Source organism: Mauremys reevesii, linkage group 4, assembly GCF_016161935.1.
Source record: "Mauremys reevesii isolate NIE-2019 linkage group 4, ASM1616193v1, whole genome shotgun sequence".
Classification (NCBI taxonomy): domain Eukaryota; kingdom Metazoa; phylum Chordata; order Testudines; family Geoemydidae; genus Mauremys; species Mauremys reevesii.
In genome coordinates, this window is record NC_052626.1 from 28,582,453 (window position 1) to 28,599,602 (window position 17,150).

The 17,150-nt window shown below is 47.5% G+C and overlaps 1 protein-coding gene across 3 annotated transcripts in view; it reads left to right on the top strand.

Moving 5' to 3' along the window:
* The window catches only part of ASB2 (ankyrin repeat and SOCS box containing 2), a 39,963-nt gene that overhangs the window by 6,010 nt on the left and 16,803 nt on the right, over positions 1-17,150 (top strand). For 2 of the 3 annotated variants that reach the window (XM_039537004.1, XM_039537005.1), the window contains exons 2-6: positions 2,259-2,523; positions 4,255-4,347; positions 6,705-6,871; positions 10,408-10,563; positions 12,676-12,921. In XM_039537004.1, coding sequence (XP_039392938.1) covers positions 2,270-2,523; positions 4,255-4,347; positions 6,705-6,871; positions 10,408-10,563; positions 12,676-12,921 — 916 coding nt within the window. In that variant the 5' untranslated portion in view covers positions 2,259-2,269. The remainder of the gene's footprint in view (positions 1-2,258; positions 2,524-4,254; positions 4,348-6,704; positions 6,872-10,407; positions 10,564-12,675; positions 12,922-17,150) is intronic. The other variant, XM_039537006.1, reaches the window with a different exon arrangement.

The window sequence follows — 17,150 nt, forward strand, 5'->3', positions numbered from 1 at the left end:
AGTGCAGTACAAATGCTACAGATCTGTCAGTGCCTGACATCTCTCCCAAGAACCCAAGCTGTTCTCTTCTGTTAGACCCTGCTTTTCAAATGTGACTCCTCACAGCAATTTTGAGCTAGCCTGTTATTTTGCTTATGGCGGTGTACAAAATACTTGACAAATGTCGGTTGCAATCGGACAGCAAGGAGAGCGCGCCTAAAAAGGGACTCTACGGTTGGGCTGAACAACTGATCCATAACAACCCTAATGAGAGGCCCTCGTGGATCCTGCAGAGCTGATGGAGACAGGGGCGGCTCTGGCACCCAAAAAAACAAGTGCCTAGCCTAGCAAAAAAAAAATAGGGGCGCGGCAAAGGCTGGGCCCCAGCTCATCCTGCCGCTGCGAGCTGAGGCCGTCCCCCCCCCGGGGTGGGGGGGGGCGCGGGCTGCGCCGCGGACCTGCCTGCGTCATGCCTGCGGGGAGGGTCGGGCCGGACGGACGACCTGCGACCATGCGGGCGGCAGGGGCGGAGGGTGCTCGCGGCCCGCTCCTCCTCCCGCATCGCAAAGCGCGCAGCGCGCAGCTGAGCTGAGCTGCTGGACCCGCGCGCCGCGGGCGCGGCCGTCCGAGGCAGCCAGCCAGCCCAGCCGCAGTCGGTGCTCTGCAGTCCCGCTGCCCTGCTGCTCCCTGCTCTGGGCGCTCGCGCCGCGCCTGGACTGCGGGCGCAAAAAGGAGCCCCGCCGCCCCTGGATGGAGATCTGCACCAATGAGACTCAGTCCAAGGAATAGGGACTCACCGGCTTTCCACTGTCAGAAACTGTCTTTTGGCACAGTTGCACCTGGCTCTTGTTTCCCTATTAGAAACCCCATTGGTAGCAAAGTTATTTCCACTGGAGTAGCAGCATTAACCGGCTGTTTGCTTTTCCGCCTTGTGCATTACTTCCTCAAAGGAGCTGCCTCCCTGGGTCTCTTCTACTCCCTATAAACTGCTTTTAAGCATCTTGGGAGGGTAGCAACCTGCTTTTAAGGATTAACCAACAAGGCAGCTGTTGCAAGCCCCGTAGATTTTTTTCTTTCTTTAAATGCAACCTCTCATTATTTCTCCCAAAGAGGTGATTATCTAGGAGTCATATTCACTCCTCTGCTAGTGCCAGAAGGAGGAATGCTGTCTCTGCTGCATGCTCCTTTCTTCCCCCTCCTCCAAATCCTATGGGACACACATGGCTGGTTTTAATGTTGGGGCTTAGTGCACATTTAAGGGAGGAAGGAGACAGGGCGGTAGACACACTATACAGCATGCTCCCATCCAAATGGATATGTGAAATGAACTTGGGCTCTTTGAACCCAATTCTCCACCAGTTGGTGCCTTGTGTAGTCTCATATACCGTACCTGCAGAGAGTGAATGCAAAGCAGGCATCAATCACTGCCGTTCCGACTGGGTAGCATTTTACACCCTCTTTGCACACGTGTAAATGAGTGCACAAGGTGTGTGTGGGGGGGAAGCAGAGAATCAGCCCTTGTGTCTGCATGGCCCTGAAAAGCTGGGGATTTAGCACCGGCCAGGGGTGAGTGACCAACCAGAACATGGGCCTGCAGAAGTGCTGCTGTCAGGAGAGGGAGCAGATGCACAGAAGTGAAACTGACTAGTCTCTTTTTGCTGTTCAAGCTGAGTGCATTACAGAAAGTAACCTAACAGCATAAAGAGTGAAAAGGGCATGGCAGGCCAGATCCTCAGCTAGTGTAAACGGGATTAACTCCATTGAAATCAACAGGTATCTTGCTTTACACCATGTGGGGATCTGGCCCAGCAACTTCCATCTTCAATAAGCAAAGACAAGTAGGACAGTAACACAGAGGGGGACGTGTTAATGTTGTCTCTGATTCATTTTTAAACTGACATTGTTCTCTTAATCGCTTGGGGAGATTTCCACTACATTTTATTGCCCAGAAGTGCCCTAACCTGAAGGAAGCTGAAGAAAGTCTGTTTTACTCACTTGGAACTTCTCCCATTTAGCAAGAGATAAATTAGCTGGGTCCGCGAGGTGCAATTATTATAAGAGGGCTAAAAGAGAAAAAAAGAAATCAGGCCCATTACGTTTAAATGTCGCCTCCAGTGGATTTGCTAAAATGTGTTTTCTCCTCGACTGAAAATATGCTAAGGACTCCTGGTCAGTATAGGTCAAGGTACAGATCTGACCCTGGACACAAGATGGTTGAATGTCACTTCACATTTTCAAGATTTTGATTTTTACTGTTTCTTCTTATCCCCTGGTACTAGGCAAGCAGAAGATGGCTACAAAGATTACGGCCACAACAAACACCCAAAGAAAAACAATAGGTCATGAGGAGTACAGTCTGTACAGTAGCATGAGTGAAGACGAGCTTATTCAACTGGCCATAGAACAGAGCCTGACAGAGGATCCCTCAGGTCAGTCAGCTGCCCAGAGTCATCAGAAATCAGTCATGACAGCCCCAGGAGAGCCACCTACGTTGACGCGTCCTTGCTCTCATAATCCACCACACCAGATTAATGCTTGGCACAGGTGAGTGTGTGAGTGAGGTGGGGCCTTCACAAAGCCCCATTGAAACATGGCTTTCTAGACAGTTTTACAAAACAACACGAAAACTCATTTAACAGATCAGCTTGTAATTAATTTACAATGGTCAGCTTCTGATCTCATTGCCGCTGGGGTAGCTCCACTGGAGTCAGCGGCGTTACTCTGGCATGACACTATTGTCAATTAGATTAGAACATGGTGTCTGCTAAAAGTTGTGTATCTGTACAAAACACTGGACTAGTCCTGCAACGTTTTCTTACCTAAAGAGTCCTCACTCAGGTGGCAGCCTCATTGCTCCGCAGGGAACAGGGGTTTTTCCTGAGTTAGTTCTGGTCAGGTGAGGCTTGCAGGATTTTTATGAAAAAATGTGGAAAGGTTCTGATTTTTTCCCCCCACACAAAAGAACCAAACTCTGTATATAAAACACACGGCTATAAACACGACTGAGGTGTCCCAAACATATTGCTTTTGCTTCCTTAGGCACAAATTCTGAGCTCATGTACATCCAGGTGCACCAGAGTAACTCCATATCTAGGCAGACCCCTCTTCCCGCACAATGTCACGCTCATTACCGACGCCTAAGCAGCCCACGGGGTTATAGGAACCTGCCATTATAAAAAGCAAATATTTTTTATTTTCATTTTTAAAAATGAAAAATTCTCAAAAAAGATGGAAAAGTTCATTAAAAAAGTTCTACAAAAATTCAAATAATCAAAAAATAAAAGGTGCATTTCACACCTTGCAAAAGAACAACAATGTTTATATATTTTGTGTATTTTTTGACAGCTCTAATTGTAACCTTACAATGACACATTTATTACAGGCCCCCAAACAAAGTGATGGGTGTCATATATACACAGAGTGAAATCCTGGCAACATTTCCATTGATTTCAATGGAGGCAGGACTGTACCCACTGTGATTATTGTAGTATTACAAGATCTGGTGGAGGTACTTCTGTATGGCGCCTGATATGCGATCTGTTGTGGGGCCTGGTCATGTTGGTTAGCATAGGGTCTGAAGTGGGGATCTGATATGGGTCAGGTTAAGGGCAGAGCTGTCAGCTTTGGCCCTGTACTCCAAAGGGTCCCTTGCCACCTGCTGATTTTAGCACAGGATAGCATCTGCTGCCTTGCATACTGACTGGTGCTCTCCCACCTCTGCCTGAGCTCAGCAGTTTAGAGCTCCCGTGCTCTGCAAGGACACAGCTGCCCACCCTACTACTAGGCAGGTATGGAAGCCTACAGGAAGGTTTGTGGCCCCAGGTTTTTAGCTGGCTTAGGACCTTAGCAGGGTAAGGTCCAACATGAGGCCAGTTCCTGAATGCACAGTGCTAATGACCCTATTTCAACCCCTCACCAGGCTTCCTCATCTGCCTGTGCTCTCAGATCCTCCTTTCCCTGAGGTGAAGAATGTCGTCCGACTCTGTATCTTCCTCCTGTGTAGTGTGGGGAGGTTAACCTCAGTGTTGTCTTATATGGTCATTCAAATCCCCTGACACTTCCTCAGTGGGCCAAAAATAATCCAGAGCTGAGAGAGCAGCTGAGTTCTGCACAGAGCAAGCCGTGGCCATCTGCTTTCATTCAAAGCCCCAGCGGCAGGCTCCTTCTCTCTGTGTGTCTCTTTCGGCTCCTGCCTTTAGTAAGGGGCCCGAAAATGACCTGCTTCTCCTATTCAGAGTATTTCTCTTTATTTCATTCGTGCCATCGCTACGCCAGGTTGGCAGCCCAGTCCGGAGGCCAAGCTCCGGGGTCATCTTGGGGGGTCAGACGAAGGTACGACGGCAGCCTGTTCATCACCCCCCAGCCTGTGTAAGTATCTCCGTTTCGCTGTGTCTTGCTCCAAATTAGCCTTGTTGTCTGTCTGCCCTCACTAGCCAGCTGGAGGCTTTTGGGTGGCGGGGGTTGTGGCGTTATGTGTGTCGGGAGGAATGCATAGAATTGCCTGAGGGAATCTTATTCATTTCCTCTCTTCTCCACCCTGCCTGTCCTCCCCTGCCTGCCCCCGAACCTCCTACACACACTCAGTCACTCCTGGGCTATTCAGCCCTACAGACCCCCGCACTCTACTGCATGTGTGCAGGCTTCTGTGGGTCCCTAGACAGCACTGAGATGGCAGGGGAGAGAGGAAAGGGGATGTGTGTGTTGTGGTTTATTTATACACGCTGGCTTCCGTGTTGCAATCACAACTGAATCAGGCGGGTGTTATTTTTAACTGCATCTGTATGAAGTTCAGAGGTCGAGCCTGGGAAACAGGAACATAAACACGTCAAGGGGCATCAAATCTGAGTGAAGAAGCCTGATCCTTGTCAGTGCGCTTGGTCAATGTCTTCAGACAGCGTGAGTCTCATCTGGTCACTGAACAGGGCTCCTACGTGCAGGGGTACATGTCCTCTCCCACGCTCTCAAGAGGGGCCGTGATGTTCCTCCTCGCAGGCTGTGGCTCTTACCCCAAGGGGGAAGCTGCCATTGCAGGCTGGACTTCTTCCTTTTGAAAGAGCGTAAATGTGCTTGGCTGAGTACAGCTACTGTTGGGGGAAACTGCTTAGCTAGAGAGATCAGACAGGGAAGATGAAACAGGGGGAGGGGACCAAACTGTGCCCATACTCCTGTGAAAGTGCTGGGGGGGAGGGAGAACAGCTGCATGGTGGCTGCATGTCCCAGGCACAATGCCTGCGAGGATGTGTCCAGGAGAGTGCACTGAGCACTCACTGCAGAAAGGGGCAACCTAAATTACCCTGCCCACCTGCTTGTGGGTGCTAGCAGGAATGTGACTGGGTATGTGTATGTGTGGGAGCCTGGGTCACACCCCCAGTTAAGCTGGCCAAACCCTTACAAACCCCCATACACTCAGGGAGCGCCAGTAGCAGCATTCTGCCGGGGGCCTGAATGGAGTGCTGGGAAGAGAAGATGCTTCCTGCACCGTCTGTGCTCCTGCCCACCTGCTCTGGACTACTCAGAATAGACCCCATCCTGAATCGCTCTTGCAGTGGGAATTCAGCCGCCTGCTACCTGCCTTAGAGATGCAGTAGCAATTCTGAGCAGTTCACAAGATTCAGATTTTTTTTAAAAAACTGCCGCTTCCTCCCTGCTCCCGCTGCAGAAGTTGTCGTGTTTCTGACAGAATCCAAGCAGCAGAGGGGTTATTTTTTTATACTGACCAGCTGTGCTGCAGGCCAGTCACACAAGGGCTCCAGTGTGACACTCGTTAAACTTTCTGTGCTGCAGCGGAGTCTGCTTGGCTAGAGCATGTAGGGCCTGGTCCAGCAAACCCATTACTCACACCAGTAGTTATTATTCAAAGAACTACTCATGGGAATGAAGACTACTCACCTGGGTGAGGGGTTTTCAGGAAGGTGTCTTTAGGGATTTTCTAAAGAGCTAAGGGGTAGATTTTCAAGAGCTCAGATACCATATAAATCCTTTTAAAAGGACCAGTTTTTCACAACTGTTCAGCATTCAGCAGCTCCCATTGTGATTCCTACAGACAGATTTTCAAAGGAACTCAATATCCAACATTCTGAAAATCTGGCCACATATTTTGGTGCCTAAGTGGAAGCTGAGCATTTTTTAATACCTAGTCCTTACTGTGTCATGTCTGGAGTTTCATTGGGGTGGACAGCTTTTCTCTTCCACTCCTTAATTCAATGGAGTTTAGTTCAGATCATTACACAAAGGTTTAGGTGTTGATCTCAATTACATGACTGACTTCTGAGAAACTGGACCAGCTATCTTCCCAGAATAGACTCTCTTATGAGGTTCTCAGCACTTTCTGCTTTCCGGAAATACCACAAGAACAATCTCTCATGGTATTTCAGCATTTCTACTTCTGGGCTCATTTCTTTTACACAATTAAACAAACTTGTTCAAACCTCAGAAAAGTTTGGTGCAGGTTAGGTGTGAGTTTGGAGAGAAGCATTGGAAAGAGGTTTCTGGACAGGTTTGACCATCCCGAGTTACCTTTTAGAGGAAAGCAGTATATGTGAGTAGAATCACATAGTACTATAGAGCTAATGTCCATTGCAGCCAGTGCACCCGAGCCACCAAAATCTTGCCATTTTAGTTTGCATGAGTGGGCCCTAGGCTTTCACAGTCCTTCTTGGTTGATGCTGTGAAAAGCTTTATTATAACGCTGCAAAATGTAATTGATTTTCAACATTGTTTTAAAGAGAGCTGGATCCTGTAGTGGAAGCAATCAAGGAAGGAGATGAAAGTGCCCTGCTCAATATGATGAAATCAGGGAAGAACCTTTCCGAACCTAACAAGGATGGATGGCTACCACTGCACGAAGCTGCCTACTATGGCCAAGCAGGCTGCCTGAAAGTGTTGCAAAGAGGTTAGTAAAATAAAAACAACTGATTACAAATGGAAGAGAAACTAAAAATATCAGCCAAAAAGAAGAAAATATAACCACCCCCATGTTCTGTTCATGGCATACACACAGAGACAGATAAATACTCTTGCTAAAAGGTTGCACTGTAACACTACTTTATTCCTTAGATAATACACAAGAACCTAAAATCAGAGGGGGACACAGCAGGCTGCTCCCTGAAATAGAGAGACACAGCTCACTCCACCTTACTGTAGGCTAGCTGGCTGCAGACTGAGTGCTGGTAGGCCCAGATCACACACTTTCCTACAGAGCCCTGTAGACTGCAAGCAGGATCAGGAAAAATCCTGAAATTTAAAGTGGCAAGCTACAATTTTAACAGCGTTTTCAATACAACACACCAACCTTTGTTCAGTTCCTCACAAAAAGACCCTTTACTCAAGCCTTGTGCATGTGTATGAATTTCACCCTATTTGAATAAGCAGCTTGCAGTCTGTATGCAATAAATAACAGTTAAGATCTTAAGTGCTGAGAGATATCTGTGCTATTCTGGGCTGATGTTGGCTTGCTGCATATTACCAGGTTTCTTAGGGTATAAAATAATGGTCTAGATTAGTGGTGGGCAAACTGCAGCCCACGGACCGCATGCAGCCCGTCAGGGTAATCCGCTGGCAGGCCGCGAGACAGTTTGTTTACATTGACCATCCACAGGCACAGCCACTCGCAGCTTCCGGTGACCGTGGTTCACCATTCCTGGCCAATGGGAGCTGTGGGAAATGGCAGCCAGGGCTGCCCAGAGGATTCAGGGGGCCTGGGGCAGGGCTGGGTCTTTGATGGCAATTCAGCGGCGGGTCCCTCTTGGAGGGAAGGACCTGCTGCCGAATTGCCACCAAAGAATGAAGCGGTGGCAGTAGAGCAGCCTAAGTGATGCCAATCGCAGCTTCCCGCCCCCCACCGCCGCTGCTTGCGGCACTTGTATTCACCAGGCGGCACTCTGAGGCTTCGGCAGCACTTCAGCAGCGGGTCCTTCACTCACTCCGAGTCTTCCGCTGCACTGAAGGACCTGCCGCCGAAGTGCCCCTAAAAACCCAGAGCGGCTCGTGGGGCCCCTGCGGGGCCTGAGGCCTGGGGCAAATTGCCCCACTTGCTCTCCGCCCCCCCACCTCCCCGGACGGCCCTGGTGGCAGCCAGCACGTCCCTGTGGCCCATGCTGCTTCCTGCAGCTCCCATTTACACCTCCTCAGCTGGTGTAAATCAATGTAACTCCAGAGAAGTCAGAGAAGCTACACCAATATACTCCAGCTGAAGATCTGGCCTAGCCTCTGCTTGCTAATAGTTAATAATGGGCTACTGGTTTACTTTTGGTTTCAAGTTCCCATTAGAGAGCAGTTGCTCAATTGCTTTGTGAATCACCAGTAGCTATAAGTATCAGAGGGGTAGCCGTGTCAGTCTGGATCTGTAAAAGCAGCAAAGAGTCCTGTGGCACCTTATAGACTAACGGAGCATGAGCTTTCGTGGGTGAATGCATGCATGCATCCGACGAAGTGGGTATTCACCCACGAAAGCTCATGCTCCAAAACGTCTGTTAGTCTATAAGGTGCCACAGGACTCTGCTGCTTTTACAGTAGCTATAGTCAACCTACATTTCTAACATTTTAACCTAATTTTCTGTCCAACCTATTATTCTGTTACCTATTATATAGTCAACCTGCAGGATGTTCTCAACCTACTTTGACTTTGTTTATTTGGGGGGAGGGGATGGGACCCTGAAATATTTTGAAGAGTTAAAGTGGCTCCAAAAAGAAAATGCAGTGCACAGATTTTGAGCATCACAACACATGGATCCAAACACTGTGCTCCAAGATGTCAAAGCAAATGGCGTGCTGCATACCCATGGTCAGCAGGAGCACTGCTCTGGGGTGCACTGGCTTATGCGCCAACCCCTCCAGTTTATTCCTATGTCATCCAATAAAAGGCACTGTCAGCACTGGCAGATACAGGTTGCACCTTTCTGATCCTCATGCAGACTCCCATCCGCTGAAGACAACATCATCACCCTTCCCCAGGCTTTCCAGTGGGGCATGGCAGCTTTACATTGTGGCTGGGACGTCACAGGAGCCTCACCAGCAGAGTATGCCCCAGGGCTGCACTGAGTCACCCTGTTCTCAGGGAACACGTTGGTCACATCTTACTCCTAGCCAGTGCCAGTCACCTTTGTGGCTTGTGCTGCTTGGTTATGAGCCCCGCAGTGAGAGGAGCTGGATTGCAGACACTCTGTGCAGTAGCATGGTAAATTTTCCATCCTGGATTACCCCGCCAGAGATGATGGGCTAGAGATGGGCCTGAGTCATGATGTTTACATCCAGATTTGGCTCCATACCCAAACTTCCCCCAAAGCGCAGGGGTGTTCGGATTTGCTGTTTCACTTCATCCCACGTACAGGCAGGCCCAGCCCCAAGTCCTGAACTTTGAATCCTCATCTGTACCGGATCTGCACTTCGAGGGGCTCAGCTCTTGTGTTCTGCCTCAGATCCATCGCTAACATGTTGGTTAATTTCCCATCAGTGAGATAAGGTGCCTCTTACTGATAACTGGAAAATGCATCACCTCTAAGGCTGAGTGTTAGCCAGCATGTATTGCTACGACTGTCTAAACGCAGGCCAGCTGCAGGGCCATCCTTGCCCATATGCAAAGCACGCAGTTGCATAGGGCACCAGGAAATTTGGGGCACCAAATTTCCTGGTGCCCTGCGCAGCTGCATGCTGCTCCAGCCCCTGCTCTGGCTCTTCCCACACCGTGTCTTCCCACCCCTGCCCCACCTCTTCCTGCCCCTGCTCTGCCCAAGCCCCGCCCCCACTCCCTTGAGCTCTGCAGCAGGGCCGGGTGGGAAGTGCAGCAACCCGGCCCCAGCCGCACCGCCGGTGTGTGCTGGGGGGTGGTTTCCCCCTGCCCCTCAAGCCAGCGCAGCCTCCCACACACACCCCCGCGGAGGCCTGGGTTCCGCAACCCCCCCACTCAGGCCTGGGGCCCCACCCTGCACCCCACTGGGGGGCTGCGTAGGGCCCCAGAATAGCTAGGGATGGCACTGGCCAGCTGTATAGATGAAAGCACTTTAATGTGTCAGCAAACTCACTAATGCAAGTTTTACTGCAGCACTGATTTCTGATGCCATATTTACTGCAATGTTAATATCTGGAACGATATGTAATGTCAAGTGATTTTATTTTCCTCTTTTAAAAATGTTTCTTATCAGAGAGTTTTTGGTGGTTTTGCAGAGAATCCTGGAATCTGATCTGGATGGCATGGCAAAGCCATCTCCTGGGTAATTTCCTAGCATTTGGTGTTTCGTGTTTGAAATCATCATAGGAATGTAGGGCTGGAAGGGACCTCAAGTCACCTAGTCCATCCTCACCACACTGAGACAGGATCAAGTATACTTAGCTCATCCCTGCCCCAAAATGATTAGCAACAGTGTTCAGTCTCAGAGTTAGACAACATGCGCTATATGCCTTACTAACTATGGAACAATGACATCTCATTAGCATACCCCGGAACCACGGATCAGCGTACGCTTCAGGAAGAGACAGCGCTGTACATAGCAACAAGCAGGGGAAACCTGGACTGTCTACTGTCTTTGCTGCAAGCCGGGGCTGAACCTGATATTACAAACAAGTCCAGGGAGACTCCACTCTATAAAGGTAAATGGCCTGATTTTCAGAGGTGCTGAGCTCTCTAGATTTCAACTGAAGTGGCAGGTGCTCAGCACCTCCGAAGATCAAGCCCATGTTGTTTCTATATGAGTATGTATGTGTCTTTTTCAATACAAAATTCAAAGCACCTACTAGATATCAGAGCAAAACTAACCGAGATGTCAGTCGTTCACTTATAGTGTGGGCAAGGGCACAGATATACAGTATTTACTACAACAGATGTATTCTAATATGAAAAAAGGCTATAAGGGATCCTGGGTATGCTACATTGTTGCTTTGTGTTGAGAACACTTTATTCAGCAAAACCATACAAAATCCATGGAATCAGAGTTCGGAGAAGGAAAAGTTCTCTTAGGTCATCAGGTCCATCTCCCTGTGAATGGATGGTTCCCCATGGTATTTTTTGTAGTGCTCTGTCTAGTGCCCATGGTACTCTTTCTAGTGCTCTGGCTAGCCTAGTCTTAAAGGTATAGGCCCAGATTTTACAAAGTGGCCACTCTCTTTGAGGGCCTGGATTTATGGACAACAAACTTGACACTGGATTTTGAAACTCGGCCCAAAATAGGCTACCAGATTTAAGGGACTGTTTCACTTCTCAATAAATATAAAAGATGGGCCAAAACACAGCATATGGAAGCACACCCAGCCTCAGAAAACTGTTATGAAAATTTACTAGCCTCAACACAAAATCTGCTTGCCCACAGGTGGCAGTGTATTACCCAGGCAGTGTATTACCTATTTCTTGGTGGGTTCCTTTAAATTTCCTGGCACCAGCTCCACTGGGCATGTTTGCCAAAGTCTTTCAAAGTCAAAATGATCTTAAACTCAAACTTTGATAACCAACAGATTTCTTACCAGTGCTCCTCCTGGCTGGAAGCATTTCTCACTTCTCTTCCAAGGCCTGGCAAGGAGAACCCAGATCACGCCTGCTCCTTCTGGGAGTGAGGGTTGAAGGATTACTAGCGGAACAATCTTTCCCTCTGCCTTCTCCCAGGGTTTGATTTTAACTGGTTGGAGGCTTGATTGGGAGAGAAAGGAGCATTGCCCCACCCTTCATTACAAGGCTCCTGGTGCCTTAAAGAGACAGTCATATCTTCTCATATCTTACCCCAGGACCTCTTCCTCTCTGTCCACATCTGTCTCTGCTGTTCCCAGGGTTTTTATACAGTTGAAACTACTTGGAATGGGGTAGCCTGGATCTTTCCTCTCCCCACTTCCTCTTTCCTTGAAGTGCCAGCATACCCTGTTACACTCACCCTCTACCACGATGATGATGAAAAAATTACTTACCTTTCGGAATGTGGGTGAGCTGAATTTTGCAACGCTGCCATGGATAGATAACTGCTGTAATGTCAGGTCAGATAGTCCACTCTCAATGCATCTGAATGACATGCATTAATGATAGCAGGAGCTGTACCTGCTCATCAAGGAAAGAATCAACCCACAGGAGAAATGATGGCATCATAAAGAATTATACTTTGACTTACAAAGAAATCGCCATTGTACTGTCCTAGCCCATATCAATATGCGATGTACAATACATTATGGCCAGAGATTGCAAAAGTGGCCTGTGATCATAGACACCGACTCCATAAGTGCTCCAGGGCTGGAGCACCCATGGAAAAAAAATGAGCGGGTGCTTAGAACCCACCAGCAGCCATCTCTCCCCACCCCAGTGCCACCCGGCCACCAGCGGCCCCACCGACCAACTTCTCCTCCTTCCTCCCAGGGCCTCTGCCCACCAGGGATCAGTTGTTCCACGGCATGCAGGAGGCGCTGGGAGGGAGGGGGAAGAGCGGGAATGGGACACGCTCCAGGGAGGGGGTGGAACTGAGTGGGAAGAAGCAGAGCAGGGGTGGAGTGGGGGCAGGAAGAAGCAGGATGGGGGTGGGAGCTTGAGGGAAGGGGTGATGAGGGAGCGGGGTCTGGGGAGGACTGGGGTTGAGTACTCCCGGGGCAAAGAAGAAGCCAGCGCCTATGCCTGTGATTCTAGGTACCTCAGGTTCTAGCGTGTTGTAATGGGCACCCAGAACTGCAGCACCCAGAGTTTGTGGCTTCTTGAAAAGTTTGGCCTAAATGACCTGCCTTTTGTTAAAACAGCCTGTGAACGCAAAAACATCGAAGCTGTGAGGATGCTGGTGCAGTACAATGCCGATGCAAACCACCGGTGCAACCGGGGATGGACTGCTCTCCATGAGGCCGTCTCTCGGAATGACATAGACATAATTGATATCCTGATCAAAGGGGGAGCCAAGATTGAAAGCAAGAACACCTATGGGATCACCTCTTTATTTGTGGCTGCCGAGGGTGGGCAGTTAGATGCTTTGCGATACCTTGCCAAGTGTGGTGAGTACAGTGGTGCTGTTCATTTGCTTTATATATTATGGCCTAAATATTCAAAAATATCCACTAATTTTGGTTGGCTCAGTTTTTCAGTAGCCAAGTGAGGACGAGGCCTAGTTTTCAGAGGTGGTGAACACCTCTTGCTCCCTGAAAGTTTCTAGCAAGAACAGTCCACATGGGTGAGAAAGGGTTAGAATACAGATGCACAATGATTGTGCTTCTTCAGTATCAATGGTCACTCGATTTAGAAGCAATTTGGTGCCCTTACTTTGTGCGGCAAGGATAACACAAAAAGTTTTCATGATTGTCACTGTACATGTGTATCCTAAAAATCCATTGACAGAAGAATAAGTCACAGACAGGGAAAGATAAGAATAAGGTCAGAGTTAAATGTTAGCCAAGCATGGTCTGCTCATGAATATTCAATAAGATATGACTTGGGCAAAGCTAGTTCACCTCAAATATTGTATCACTTTGTCCTGTTTCCCATAATGTTGAAGGTTCACAGTATGCAGTGCTGCTGTAGCCATGTCAGGATATTGCAGAGACAAGGTGGGTGAGGTAATATCTTTTATTGGACCAACTTCTGAAGTAAAATAAATAGATATTACCTCATCCACCTTGTTTCTCAGAAGGTCACAGGGAAGATATTCTAGAAACAATTTTTTTACATGGTCGAGGGACTCCCTCTTGTGGCGTAGGGTAGTTCACTGAGGATCTAGTAGCAAAAACGAGGAGTCCTTGTGGCACCTTAGAGACTAACAAATTCATTTGGGCATAAGCTTTCATGGGCTATAACCCATTTCATCAGATGCCTGGAGTGGAAAATACAGGCGCAGGTATAAATACATGAAAGGATGGGAGTTGCCTTACCAAGTGTGAGGTCAGACTAACAAGACAATTCAATTAACAGCAGGTTAGCAAGGGAGAAAAAATAACTTTTGAAATGGTGATGAGAGTGGCCCATTTCAGACAGTTGACAAAAAGGTGTGAGTAACAGTAGAGGGAAATTAGTATTGGGAAAATTAGGCTTAGGCTTTGTAATGACCCAACCACTTCCAGTCTTTACTCAGACCTAATCTGATGGTGTCCCGTTTGCAAATTAATTCCAGTTCTGCAGTTTCACGTTGGCGTCTGTTTTTGAAGTTTTTTTCTTGAAGAATTGCCACTCTTAGGTCTGTTATTGAGTGACCAGAGAGACTGAAGTGTTCTCCTACTGGTGTTTGAATGTTATGATTCCTGATGTCAGATTTGTGTCCATTTATTCTAGTAGCTTTTAGCCATAGCCCTTGAGTAGGAGTTGTGGAGCCACAGGTCTCCAGTGGGAGCAATGAGGGGCACAAAGCCTCTTAGAGCTCTGCATCGTGCAAAGAAAGTGCAGCACTGTCCATCTGTAGGCGGGTGCAGCGTACACTCCCTTTCTCGGACAGCCAGCTCTGTTGGCTGACGAGATGGTAGGAGGGACCTTAGCCTGGTTTCTTCCCTCCCTATCCCTTTTCAAGTGGCTTGTGCTCCAGAGGGCAAGGATCAGTCTTTGAAATCTATGTGATTTTTGTCCAACCCTTTAGCAAGGGGCACAGAGGGGAGAAGACTTCTCGTCCCTTCCATACTTGTACACCTGCATTGGGGCTGGTTACCTCATTATCCTCATTTTACAGAAGGAGATACCATACTCACCATTCCCACCTCACAGGGAGGTGTTTGTAAATCACTTTGTGGTTGAAAAGCACTAAATACGTTTATTAGTGTTGGTGGTGGGGGGGAGGATTTTAGAGTCCCTAGGTAAGGCCAAATCCTGCTCTCATTACTCATGTAAGGAGTTAGTCCCTTGGAAGTTACCACGTCTATTGTTGTGAGAGTAAGGCAAGCAGGATATGGCCCAGGAAGAATATATTTCTTAGTCAGAGGAAGAATAAGAATATTTTGATTCTCATAATGAGTCAAGAAGTCACATCTCATATTACTTCCCCCCCAGAAAGGCCTTTTAGAATCCAGCTCTCTCCTGTGGTCCCATGAGTCTTTGTGCTCACTTCTTCTCAGGTGGGTTCATAACCTTAAAATCTCTCTTACACATGCACCGGAGCAGATTCTTGGCACTTCATGATGCCTGTAAAACCAACCCTTTGGTTTCACCATCCCTTACAAAGAAATGATAGTTTGGCCCCAGCAAATAAAGGGAGACCATGTTTAAGCCTATTAATTTCCAGTGCAAACAATGAATTTTATGTAGTTTATCAAATAATAATGAGCCAGATTCGCAGCTGGTATAAATTGGTAAGGCAACATTTAAGTTAATGGAGTTGCACTGATTTACATCAGCTGGGAATCAGACAATATGTGGTATGTTGGTATAGATAGATATAGTGGGCCTGATTCTCATTTACACTAAGGCCACTTACACCACTTTCGTCATGTAAAAGCACCTTAAAAGTGGATGCAAATATAATTTACTCCTACTGTATCCTTTACACAGCCTCCTTAAATGAGAATAAGTAAATGAGTAAATGAGAATCAGGCCCAACATATAGAAATATATTGATGAAATAAGAACTAAACTGCAATGAAGATAAGAAAAATCTCCAAAGAAAGATATGGGATTGTAAAAATACAGCCTGCAGTTATGGCTGATAGAGACCAAAAAAATATTGCTGGCTTTCCAGTTCACATTTTTAACAAGTCAGCTTTATGTGACATTGAAAACTAACCAGTTACTCCATCGTGATTTAAACACTGATTTGAATATGATTTGTGGTTCAACTCAATTACATGTTAGTATGCCCTTAAAGTTCAATTTTGAGGAAAATCCAATAAAACTGCCCAATATTTTCAAGCCATAAAAGACCTGCTGAGAACCTCAGTAATAATATAATTGTATTTTTACAATAAACAATGTTTGCCATAAATAAAAAAGAAAGATTTCATTTATTTCTCATTAAGAAAGTAGCCCTGTTTTGTGTTTTGTCATTGAAATTCTCCTGGTGTTTCGAGCTACAGTATCTTTAAATTGCCAAACAAAACACAGATGTTTCAGCTAGGGGGGAAATGTTCTCTTTGGCAGGGAGTTTTCATGCCCAAACAAAAGACTGATAGACTGTAGTTTTGTTTTTGTTTTTCTTATCAGAGTTTGGGAAGCAGAAAACCAATGGATTGTAATTCATTTTAGGATACCCATAGATCAGGCAGCCTGAAGGCAGAGTGGCACTGTGTATTACAATGGAAGCCCAGGTTTGGAAATTGACACACATTTTCAGGGCCTAAAATTGTGCCACAAAAATAACTACATTTCAACATGGTTGTGGCCCAACAATATTTTATCATGGTTTATTTTTGCTGGTGTGCACCGTGTAATAACTAGAGCTATTCAAATAATGCAAAAAATAAAATAAAATGCAAAAACCCTACCATGTTACAGAATCATCTTTTAGCCTGGGTATATGCACAAGGATTAAAATATGGTTCTTCAACACAGGGTTATAAAACATGGGACTTTCTCTTCCCACGCAGGCAAGAAAAGGCCATGTTATAACATGATTTTTCCTCATATTTAAACATGGTAAAGAAGATGAGGTGGGTGGGGCTAGGCTTGTGACCAGGGCCGGCTCCAGGCACCAGCATTCCAAGCTGGTGCTTCAGGTGGCAATGTGCAAGGGGCGGCAGTCCCTGTTGTTTTGCTCCCAAGCAGTGCACCGAATTGCCGCAGCAGACAGCGGGGGCAGTCCGTGTGCCCTTAGGGTGGCACACACGTTTCCGCGGTGGCAGCAATTCGGCGGCAGCTTCTATGTTTAGCTGTCCGGGGCAGCTTCAGCTAAACATAGAAGCTGCTGTCGAAATGCACCTGCCGCCCTAAGGGCACATGGACTGCTCCCACCGTCCGCAGTGGCAATTCGGCGCGCTGCTTGGGGCAGTGAAAACTCTAGAGCTGGCCCTGCTTGTGACCAGAATCTAACTGTAGACACCCTTTGTGTGTATTATCATATGAGTACTGCTGTTTAATCTCTCTTCCTATGTAGTATATCACCACTTTTATGCAATGGTTTGTCCTCGGTGGACTGGCTGGCCCCAAGGAATACCCTGTTATACTCAGGGCTAGTCTACACTTACCTGCCGGGTCAACGCGGTGAGTTCGACTTCTCGGAGTTCGAACTATCGCGTCTAATCTAGACGCGATAGTTCGAACTCCCCGCGCGCTCTGGTCGACTCCGGTACTCCACCACTGCAAATGGCGGTGGCGG